The sequence below is a fragment of the Uranotaenia lowii genome, chromosome 3 (assembly GCF_029784155.1).
Source record: "Uranotaenia lowii strain MFRU-FL chromosome 3, ASM2978415v1, whole genome shotgun sequence".
Classification (NCBI taxonomy): Eukaryota; Metazoa; Arthropoda; class Insecta; order Diptera; family Culicidae; genus Uranotaenia; species Uranotaenia lowii.
In genome coordinates, this window is record NC_073693.1 from 64477615 (window position 1) to 64489842 (window position 12228).

Consider the following 12228-nt stretch of genomic DNA (forward strand, 5'->3'; position numbering starts at 1 on the left):
CAGAAATGAAAAAAAAAAATATTTTAAGGAGTTGAGCCGGATTTATTCACTCAATTTGGCAAATTAAACAAAAAAAAAACAACAACCACCTCCAAAACGAAAATTTTCGAGCAAATAATCATGAAAGGTTTTTTGGAAGCCTAAATAACGGTTCAAAATCTATCGATGAGTTTTGATGAAAAACAATTTTTTTTCATTTTTTTTCTTGGTTTTTGTTGAGGAATTTCCATGTTTTGAGAAAATTTGCCCGAATATTGCCCGGATTTATGGTCGTCAATTCGAAATCGAACGCCCGGATTTTGCCAGGTTTTTACATAAAAATTGTTCGGTTTGTCCGGCCCGGATACGTGCTGAAAAAATTCTGGCGACCATATCATTAAAATATACATATTATATTAAAAGCTGCCGCTCGGTTGGGATGTGAGCAGTTTTTGTGGCTTGTTATATTGAATGCAAGGAAAACAAAATTGAAACAAAGTCGGATAAATATTACAGTGAGGGGCAAAATAAAGTGTCCAAATTATTTTTTTTCGATTTCTTTTATTTTTCTGGTTAAAATTCAACGAAAACGCATCGTAATCATTTTTTAAATATTGTTTATTATGTTCTTTTCAATTTTTGTTAATGTTGCGCTGTTAAAAGAAAAAAGTTTTTCTGATAGAAAAAAAAAACAGTTAATATTCCAAAGAAAACAGGGGCAAAATAAAGTGTCCAGATCGGTACAGCTCCAAATTGATTCAAACTGAAAGCAAACAAGAACGATTTAATAATGGGTATGGCCTCCTTCGGCCTTCAACCTTTCCTACAAGTGCTTCGGTATACTTTCAACAAGGTTGTGCAAGTGTTGTGGGTCGAGTTCCTCCCACGCATGCTCCATGGCATCAAAATAGGTATTTTTAATTTGTCACACCAGTCTTATCAATCAGAGCATCGAGGATGGCCCACAGATTTTTGATGGGGTTCAGATCAGGACTTTGTGGGGGCCGTTCGAGGGGTTTGATGCGGCAGGAACGGGAAAATGACTTCATCAGATTGGCCGTATGCTTCCGATCGTTATTGTGCTGTAAAACGAAGCGCTCTTTGAGGCCCGTATTGATGAGGGATACCTCGAGGTTTTCCCGCAGGATATTGGAATATGACTAAGCTGTCATGATTCGGTCAATTTTTACCAAATTGCCCACCCCACCCCAAGAAAAGCACCCCCACACCATCACGTCACCTCCTCCGTGCTTGACTGTTCCTTAGATATGGCGATCTTGGAGCTCCTCACCCGACCTGCGCCACATATGATGCCGCTTCTTCCGGTTGAATAGCTCGAATTTGAATTCGTCGGTTCACAACAATGTTTTCCAGTACTCGAGCCGTATATCGACGTGTTCCTTGACGAACTTGAGCAGCTTAGCCTTGTTCACCTGGCTGATGAAAGACCTTCTCACTGCGATCTTGCTATGGTACTCCTTTGCATGGATGCGGCGACGGACAGTACAACGCAATACCGAAAATTGGAGCTCTTCCTGTATCTGCCGGATCGTTATTCTTGCGTTTTTCTTCACTTCAAGAATGATTTTCTTGTCCGTTCTGGCATCTGTCTTGGGATTCAGTCCTCTTCCTGGGCAATCCATCTCCAATCCGAACGTTTTCATCTTCTTAATGATTTTTGATACCGCTGTCTTGCTGATTTCGTAGTGCTAGGCCACTTCCCGGTGCGTTTGACCGATATTCACATCACGAACAACCAGTTTCCGGATGGACAACGGAATGGAACCAAAAATTTATGCGTTCTCCATATTTTACAACTTATTTGGATGTATACACCTGTTTGAATACTCCAGAGCCAAGCCAGTTGTTTATGAACCGTCAAAATACACAAAACAAACAAATTCGAGGGGCCTCGCGATGGAAACTTATCGAAATTATATTGATTTTTGAGTTGGACACTTTATTTTGCCCATGTTTTTTGGAATATTAATTGTTATTTTTTTTCAATCAGAAAAACTTTCATTTTTTACCAGCGCAACATTAACAAAAATGGAAAAGAACATAATAAACAATATTTTAAAAATGATTACGATGTGTTTTCGGTGAATTTTAACCAGAAAAATAAAAGAAATGATAAAAAAATAATTTGGACACTTTATTTTGCCCCTCACTGTATTTATTGAAAGACCTGTAAATAGAGAATTTTTAGCATTATTATTATGAATACCTGGGTGAATACTATGAATAAATAATAAAACACTTACTCCAATCCGACTTATTCTTTTCGTTTCTTCAACCGATTCTGCTTCCTGGATGACCTGCGAAATGTTGGCAATAGCCAAAACTACCAGTCTTGAAGTGTAATCGGCCTTTTCCAAAAAAAAAGGTTAATTTCGACCGATTTTCGGCTGTTCGTCAGTAACGTTTCTACTGGATCGAACACCCACAGCAAATTTTATTTTGCTGGAAACCAGCAAAATTTTGTTGGATTTTGTTCTGCTAGTTTTCCCTGAAAATAAGCATTTTTTTTTTCAACAAAAAAAAACAACTGTGCCAGCATTGCCAATGCATTGGCGTAGAGAGGGGTAGAGACTCGAGTTGGATCCTTATCTGTAGGTGTTTAGATATCAATATCTTTCAAAGGATGTAGGGTAAGAACACTATATATTGAACACCATCTTTAAGATTCAACGCATTTGTGGCCAATAAAAAATAACGAAAGGTTTTTCTGATAAAATTTTGATAGTGTAGCTCAAGCTTGTTTCTCAGCTTCGAATCGATATATTTTTTCCGCGGAAATTTGTTTTGAAATAATCATTTAAGCCTTTTTATTCAAAATTACCTTTGTCCCAATGATTGAACACAATGATTCAAATATTGAACAGGCAATGTTCTAATTATTGAACACGTAAACATTGAGTATCATCATATCTATAGGGGTACAAGCAGACCCGGTAAACTTCGTCTTACCACGTTAAACTTGGCATCTATTTTACATTTTTTTTTCGCTGTTTAACTTTAAAAAAGCATCAAATGTTGTGTTGTTAGTAGTCTCGCTTTCGTGCACATGTCCTAGTTTTTTTTTTTTTTATTTCTCTCCTTTCCGTTTATCGAATTGTCCTGCTTAATTCTATCGGAATCAAACCTAAGAATTTCAACTCAAGCATCTTACATGAATACTTTTTTTAGGAAACGATTAGTTAAGTAGGAAAAAAATATGATTAGATTTTTAGTTATTCAACCGAATCCAAGCATATTTTTCTTTTTTATCCTAAAGGACATATGTGCCCAATTTAACCGATTGTTTTTGAAAAATTCTAACTGAAGCATTGGGGTGCACTGAATTCAAAAACACTGTTGGAGGTTATTTGCGATTACGTTTAAGATTAAGTGATATTTTCAAGATTCAATAACATTTAATTGAGAAGCAGATTTCAAAAATTTAAATAGATAAAAAAGAAGTAATCTTTTAAGGCTACGATGATTTCACGGGTTCATTCTATTTTCTGGAAATCTTCATATAAACATACCTAGACCCCTTATTAAAAAAAAAAATAAAGTGGCTTTTTTAATGTAAATTTTAATTAAAAAAACACTGGAGCAAGTGCAAACGGATATCAGTTCAACTTTCGTATTCTTTCAAACAGAAATATCTAATTATACATTTGTCCCATTAATTGGTGCAAGTAAAAACGCATAGCTCTTTTTTCAGATACGTCAGTATAAAGACTTTAAAATGAATTTAATTCTTGCTTCTGTTTGTCTTTTTTATCAACTTTCATTGACATATCTGCAGTTTTTTCCAGAATAAAATAATGCTTGGTACCTATTGCAATTTTACTGGATACTGTTTATCCAAATGCCTTCATTAACAAAGACATTTAATTATTTTGAATATTCGCTTCAGATTTAACTCTCGGGATACCCTTTTTGACAATTTTGGAGATAAAATTCTTAAAAGGTAGATGTTTCATGGCTGGTTGGCACTTGTTCCGCCGTGTGAAATGACAAAAGTTAATAATATTTTCAACACTTTCATGTCATAATAATGTTATTAAAAAATTTGCTTCCGCTATCGAAAAAAATATGCTTCTGGAATATGAATCACTAAAAAAGCGGATCTCAAGTCTCTTCTATGTAGCCAAAATATGTAAAAAACACACTTCCATGTTAAGTACGTACTTGAATTGTGTGAAAAATTGTTTCAAGGCGTATTGGATTAGAAAATTGTATGTAAATTTTCTCACTTTCTTTTTTTTTTCAAACGTCCGCAAAGAGTCATATCATTTTTTCATATGTATCAGAGTATTAAATACATGTTTTTTAGACAACCATTGCTGATTCAATAAACATGAAATCAAAATAGTTTTAAAATTTAAAATCGTTTAAATGGTTTTGATTTGACCGGCAAAATATCAATCTGGGTCGCATCTAGGCATCATTTATTCATATGTGCTGTACAAATGAGCAAGGAATCAAAAAGGAAAAACACATCTAGGCTTCATATCGCCACCACGTGCATTGAAAGTATGCTTGGTTGAGAAATAGACGCCCAAATGTTCCCACTAATCAGTATGCTATGCCATGGTTACTATCCTCTCACGACGTTGGCTCGGGACGCCTCGACCATGGAGACGAAAAACAAACCGCCCGCCCGGCGCCCAAAGTAAAGAAAATCTCGAAAAAAATGGATGCCATGACTTAAATTTGATTAAAATTATTACAAATTTAATGATAACGGACATTTTATGCGACTTTCTGTTACTTTTATTCGGTTTAAACCGATTCGCATGCCTACAGAATATTCTAAAAATCATTTATTTACAATCGTTCCGGTCAATTCGAAGGAGTAGTACTACAAACACCGTTACAAGAGAATTTTATATAATAGATTTCACTCGATAGTATGCCTTGCAGGGGCGATTTTGGTTGAGCTAGCCAGGCTTCCGAAAAGTACAGCTTTGCTATGACAGCTTTTTTCTTGCCAAACAAACTGTCTCGGTTTTCCTTACCACTCGGTTCGCTGCTGTACCGTCGGTAACGAATCGTAATGCTTCGGCTACATCGCACACGTGCGAGAACCCAGGCTGTATCTGAACAATCTGCTCAAAGCATGCGTTGCCGAAAGTGTTGTGCTTTAAGCTGTAGCTGTAGCGAACCCAACCGACAGTTCGGTTTTCATCCCTTCATGCCTCCTGTTTCGAAAATAATTTCATCCTAACTGTCGGCTGCAGGGCGTGACAGTTTGGGCAGGACTGTCACGGGTGACTGTCGTACCCATACCGTACCCATGCCTGATCGTATGCGCTGCTGCTCGGTTTCGAATAGATCGAACGAGCCATCTAAACCGAGCAGCAGCATACGATCGGCGCGTAACGCGATATGTGGTGCCGGTGCAGGTTTAGCGAAAAGGGGAGGGGAGGAGAGGGTGATTGGGGTGATCACCACCCGCAGTAGCTTCTAGCAAAAAGAAAATACGTTCGTTCGAAATCAACTCAGCCCGAGCGAATCTCGGCTACAGTCGGACGGAGTAAGTAGTACTGTCATGCGAAATTCAACGCATTGAAAACTGTCACGAAGATTTTCTCAAAACTGTCACGAAGCTTAAAAAAATTTCATACCCACGAACAAACTCTCGCATGAGGTAAAATAAGCCATCGCTGTACACCGCACGACCGCTCCTTTTAATACTGTCGGGGAAGAAATATTCGGGAAGCTTTCATCGAGGTGCATGTGCGACATTCGCAAGAAAACTGTCGTTCGCCAGTACTTTTCGGAAGCCTGGAGCTAGTAACCAAGAAACAGTTTGTTTATATTTCTAAACATCAACCGATGTTTGTTCAATAACTGGTAGGTACATGCATTTCTATTAGAAACGAGTACTGCAAGATGGAACGTTCAATAATTGAAACATTGGCATTTTCTGTGATCCAATGATTGAACACTTTAATTTGTTAAATTTTAAGAAAATAGGGATAATAAAGGCTGCCACTCTTCCAGAAATCTTCTAAGAAGACTTAGTTAAAACACTCATATTATTATTTAAGGCGTTTACTTGGCTTTAATCCAATTTTCTTCAAACAGTCGAAAAACCAAGTCAGAATTTGAACACATATTCTAGTTTCGGGGATTGTGGCTTTAAGAGTCCGGAATTCTTGATAAAAATTTTAACAGAGGTAGAAAATGCTTCAACAGTGGCACAAAGATTTTTAATTCATTTTTCTACTGTATATTATTGTTTTAATTGGTGAGTGTTTTACTAGTGTTCAATATCTGGTACCTGTTCAATAACTAGTGCTTCTACCCTTTTTGAATTTAGAGCATTATCCCTGATTTTAAGAGACGCGCGTGATTAAATAGGGTACAACTAGAGATGTACCGAATATTCGGTTGGCCGAATATTCGGCGCCGAATACCGCCAAAAAACCGTTAAGCCGAATATTCGGCTCACCGAATAGTTAAGCTAGGCCTATTTGGCCTATTCGGCCGAATATTTATTATTTAAATTTATAAAAAAAAAACAGACTTCCCAAATTGGATGTGATGTTGGAAATTTTGTTAAATATCCGAAAGAAATATTGAAAAATCTTCAAAATCATCAAAAATTTATGCATTCAGTTAAACATTTTAGATGTATCCGTATTTTTTTCATAGTAGATAGCTTTATACTTCGATTATCTATTATTCCAAATTTTCTTGATATACTCAGGCTTTCCCATAAACCAAATGAAGAATTCAAGAAAAGTCAAATCTGATCAGGATGGTCACATATTTTATGAATTTTTCGGATTATACCCAGGTTTATTCAGAGTTTTTGCTAAATCAAATAATTTTTTGAAATTTTTTTAATTTTCTGTTACAGAACGATTTTCTAGAGTAAATTTATTCGTTAGATACAATTTGAACACTACTGTTCTAATCCAAAGAAAACTTTAAATTTCAAGTAGGGTAAGAACACTATATATTGAACACCATCTTTGGGATTCAACACATTTGTGGCCAATAAATAATAACGAAAGCTTTTCCTGATAAAATTTTGATAGCGTAGCTTAAGCTTATTTCTCTGCTTCGAATCGATATATTTTTTTCGCGGAAATATGTTTTGAAATTATTATTTAAGCCTTTTTATTCAAAATTACTGTTGTTCCAATGATTAAACACAATGATTCAAATATTGAACAGGCAATGTTCTAATTATTGAACACGTAAACATTGAATTACATCGCATATATTTAGGGGTATTTCGCTTGAAAGTATGCCTTGCAGGGGCGATTTTGGTTGAGCTAGCAACCGAGAAACAGTTTGTTTACATTTCCAAACACCAACCGATGTTTGTTCAATAACTGGTACATGCATCTCTCTACGAAACGAGTACTGCAAGATTGAACGTTCAATAATTGAAACATTGGCGTTTTCTGTGACCCAATGATTGAACACTTTAATTTGTTAAATTTTTAAAAATTTAGGATTATAAAGGCTGCTACTCTTCCAGAAATCATTTAAAAAGACTTAGTTGAAACCACTCATATCATTTTCTTAGACGTTTATTTGTATTTTATCCAATTTTTCCCCCAATCAAAAATCGGCTTTTTTCTTCATCCAGTCGAAAAACCATGCCAAAATTTGACCACATATTCAAGTTTCGGGTATTGTGGCTTTAAGAGTCCGAGATTCTTGATAAAAATTTGAACAGAGGTAGAAAATGCTTCAACAGTGGCACAACGAATTTTGATTCATTTTTCTACTGTATATTATTGTTTTAATCGGTTAATGTTTTACTAGTGTTCAATATCTGGTACCTGTTCAATAACTAGTGCTTCTACCCTAATTATATTTCTTTTTCCTCTTATATGTTTGAGAAAAATGCCAATTTGTTCAGATTTTCTCTTTTTTTACAAGTTTTTGAAAAAAATCGTTCAGACCAAGCCGTGTGGATACGTGTTGTAGAAAATATTGTATGCGTAAGGTTAAAGTTCATCGTTCTATTTGGCAACTATTTTGTTGACATCTAGCAAAATCTGGATATTCATCTAATTGGATATAAAAAAAACAATTTGAAATAGCTTGGCACCTGTTTTGACATATTTTGTCCCAGATTTCACCACAATTCAATCTCTTTTATGATAAACGTCCTAGAAGCGACAAATCATCTGATTTCCTTTAAGCTAATGGTGACATTTTGGAAATCAAAGAGACCTCTACAAGATCAGATCCATATGGTTGGAAAAGTCGACTTAAAACTTAATGTCCCTTAAATTGCAGAAATAAAAGATTTCTATTAGAAAAAGCAGTACAAATAGAAGTATTTCTATTGGAAACTCAACTGAATATTCGACCGAATATTCAGCCGAATATTCGTTTGCCGAATAGTTGAAAAGGTCAATATTCGGTATTCGGCCGTTCGCCGAATACCACTATTCAGTACATCTCTAGGTACAACTTTTATTGCAACATTTAGTGTCATGTTTAACTGTATCACAAATCACAAATTTTTCATGTATGTTTTAAATCTAATGTTATATAGGTCATAAGGATAATCGTATACTTGAAAAGTTTTATCGTCCGTATTTTCTTACAATTTTTTTTAAAGAGATCATATAAACATCGTGAACTTTCATACTAAAAAATTATTCTTGCAATAAATCTTTAAAGTATTTTAATTTTTCATTGTTCTAGCTCCAGTAACTTTTTTTTTCAATTTTTTCGTTTTATTATGAAGATTATGTGCGATTTTTTTGGTGATGTCCTATAAAAAACTCTCTTTTCTGGTAGTTTTATTTTGGTTTGCTGGTCTTATTTACAGCTCTCTTTTTGGCCAATTCTCTAGAATACAAATTTCTTCAAGTTTTTTGATTAAGGCTATGATCATTTAGTATCCGGGCAGTTTATTTTGGTGATAGATGTGTTAATAGAGCTCGGATATGCAAAACTTTAGTACCGTTGTGTTGGTTATGGAAAGGACTATCTTGCCAATTTTTGATAGATTTTTAAGTTTACGTGTGTATGAGATATTTACTATGCAAAAAGACATGATAAAAACAATTTTGCACAAATTTACTCCTTTTGCGCATTTTGTGCCTCGAAAATTCTTCATTGTTGACTCGAAAGCTCATGAACTGTTGATTTTTTCTGATTTTTTTTCGTACCACATGGTTATTAAGTATAAGGAGCCACTCTAGGATCCACGCGAAGTTTAAATCAACCATCGGAGTGCAACTCTTGATCTTAAATATGGTTAAAAGTTTATGGTTATTTGGGATAACTGAATGAAGACTCCCTAAATAATGCAAAAAATCCATTTCCGGCAGAGGCAAAAAGTGTTGCCTGATTAGTAGACACCAAGTAAATAACTAATAATGATCAGATCCAAAGATCGCAATCTGTGCATTCGGTTTTTACGTAATATGACAGATGTGTTCTGATGGACAAAAAAAATTATGTTAAATCCGGATTTAAGAGATCAATTTCTTCGAGATACCAACTTATGAAAAGGTTCCAACTAGATTCCAATTGCTTTTTCCAGGTGAGTTTGTGTAAAATATCATGATTTTGCAAAGGTTTTGGTTCTGTGGTAAAAAAAATAAATCAAAACTTGACTGAAAAAAGTGTGCAAAGATAAAAAAGAGATTTTATGAAAAAGTTAGAGTATTTCTTGAAATCATTGATAAATATTTTTTTTTATATTTTTAGTTTAAATGTCACATTAACACCCTCATTTCCTCCATAAACATTTTTTCGATCAAATGAATAGTTTTAAAATACACACGTTTGTAACTGCCCGGATACTAAATGATCATAGCCTTATGTTAAACAGCAAAAACAAACCCTGTACAGTCTAGTCTGTTAATTTTTCAACATTTTTCTAACAAAAGGAATCAGTTGAAAATCTTATTTCATTTTTGAATAAATGTAACGAATCTTCTAAAGTCACAATTTTAGACATTTTCTTTTACATCTCTCCACAGAATCTTCCATGAATTGAAAAATCGAAAAAAATCTTTTCAACAACATATAGGATTCAGCAAAGAACAATCTGCCCCACGTTACTCCTCTACACCTGAAAATGTCCAGTTAAACTTGTTTTTTATTTCGTTGGAAGGTCAAAACTTGCCGAACGACCTAGCAACACCGTTGTAAAGATGCGTGAGGTAATTTGAATTTTTAATCTCCAACTGCCTACTGAAATGCTGGCTGGCAGGCCAAAGGTATCGCAAACCACCATCCGATTGCCATCGATTAAGTGAACCCCTATTTAACGGTTCCGCCCTTTGATCGGTTCACAACTGAAAGGAAACCGGTCATGAAATATGGGACTGTTTGTTTTTAAATCTGAGGATGTTATCATTGTTGTGTTTCAGATGCAAGTGAAATGCGCGAACATGATGAATAGACTAAATCACCAAGAACTTACTCATAAAAAAATAATTTCTAAGATAAACATTAGACCAAAAAATGACTTTTTGCTCCCATATGTTTTTTCGATGCCTTTAGGGTCACCAAGCATCAGTGTAAAATTTGAGATGATTTGGTTGATTCCTGAGTTAGCGCAACGCGATTCAATTTCGTATGGAAATTTGTATGGAAGAAGAAATTTTTGCACATTAAATCATCCAGAAAATTCAATTAAGCTTGAAATGAAGTCGGTCTTTAATTTTTAGTTTTGACTATTCTTAAGCTTCTTTTTTTGCTTACATGACAAGCAGCTAAGAATTTCATGAAAAAAGTTATAACCATTTTAAAATAAAAAATCTGAATCCATTAAAAAGTATTCAAAAATGGCAGAGTTTGCTTGCTAGAGCTGTTAATAATTGCATGACATGTTTTTGCAAGGGCTTTTTATGTCAATAAATTCTCTGGCAATGCAAAGCAGTTTTTTGAGATTTTTTATTTCAGTCATACTGTTATACAGCTTTCAAACAAGCAGTGAAAAACGATATAATTAAAAAAATGAATTTTGAAAACAAAAATTTTATAAAACATTGAATATCTTTCCTGGGGTACAATTTAGGTTTGTGCTTTGTTGACATGAAATGTACTGCAAGAATCAAGGAACATTTTTCATCCAAAGTTTTATTTTTTGGAACTTTCAGAACATCTCTGGCGATTTTTGAATGAAAAATTTTGTTTTCCCATACAAATGTCCATACAAAATTAAAACTCGTTGCGCTAATTCAGGACTGGATGGATCGCTTCCAAAAATTTTATTGCTATTTGTGGCAGCAAAAACAACCAAAAAAAGTTATGGGAGGGGTAAAAATTTAAGAATTTGAAATTTTCATACAAAGCTTGCAGCGGTCTTATAAACATTCTTTCCGAATGTAAGTGATCTCATTTGTAAAAGTTCTTTAAACCATATTTTTCAATACACGGCACTATCTTTTTATTTTTTTTTTTTTGCAATCAAATTTCATGTTTAAGATTTTTTTATAACTTCATCCCACCAACGAAGTCAATAATTTCCGCTTTCGCTCTGCCTCGGCTAGCTTTTTCGTTTTCGTTTTGGTCCGATATCCATTCTTGCCACTGACATACATCACCATAACCTCAACTCCATCGTCAGTCTCGTAGCCATACATTCCGACAACAACCAATTCCTCCTCCGGGGTTCCAGGATTTGTCAGCATTCCCATTTCCTCCCTGAATTGTCCATCGACGGTTGAAAATCTTTTGAAAAAGAAACAAATCTTCTTTAAATCGATGCCAGTTTAACAGATTTTTAATGACCTTACTTGAATCGATAGCTCTCCACCATGCTCTCAACGTCGTAATCTATCAGCATGTTCTGCAGATCGGGATCAGCCAAATCTTGTCCGAATACAATGCATGCGAAGGCTAGTAACAGAAGCGAACAAATTGCAGTACTTTGAGAAGCCATTCTCGAACTGGATTTAGAAATAACTACGGAAGGGAGATTTATCTGGCTCATTATGGTTTGGGTTTTATAAATCTTCTACCCAAGCGGAGCTCGATATGGAAGTTTAATATCAGATAAAAGTTTACAGACCCATCAATCACTGGTTGGTTTAACCATACTATGCGTTGACATTTTTGATTGTATTGGATCTTCAGAACAATGTTTAAACTAAAATCTGCATGTTTGAGTTCCCTATAAGGCACCTAATTAGTTTGTTCTATCAAGGTTCCCGTAACATTTGAGGAAAATTGCATACGTGGGAGGTTCTCTTTACCTTAACGCTTGTTTCCCAAAGTATGTTTAATCTAAGTCATCGGAAAGATGCGCTCCCTCAG

At 34.8% G+C, this 12228-nt stretch overlaps 1 protein-coding gene across 1 annotated transcript; it reads right to left on the reverse strand.

Annotated features, from left to right (window-relative positions):
• Positions 1-11411: 11411 nt before the first annotated feature.
• On the reverse strand, positions 11412-11854 carry LOC129752252 (uncharacterized). The gene is made up of 2 exons (XM_055748038.1): positions 11709-11854; positions 11412-11643 (listed from the first exon to the last, which is right to left on the reverse strand). Exons 1-2 carry the CDS (start codon positions 11852-11854, stop codon positions 11412-11414), a joined length of 378 nt encoding a protein of 125 aa, XP_055604013.1.
• Between the last annotated feature and the right edge of the window lie 374 nt (positions 11855-12228).

Coding starts and splice junctions, on each gene's coding strand:
- LOC129752252 (XM_055748038.1), bottom strand. CDS start 11,854: ATGGCTTCTCAAAGTACTGCAATTTGTTCGCTTCTGTTACTAGCCTTC. Junction 11,644..11,708: donor GTGGAGAGCTATCGATTCAA/GTAAGGTCATTA, acceptor CTTTTTCAAAAG/ATTTTCAACCGTCGATGGAC.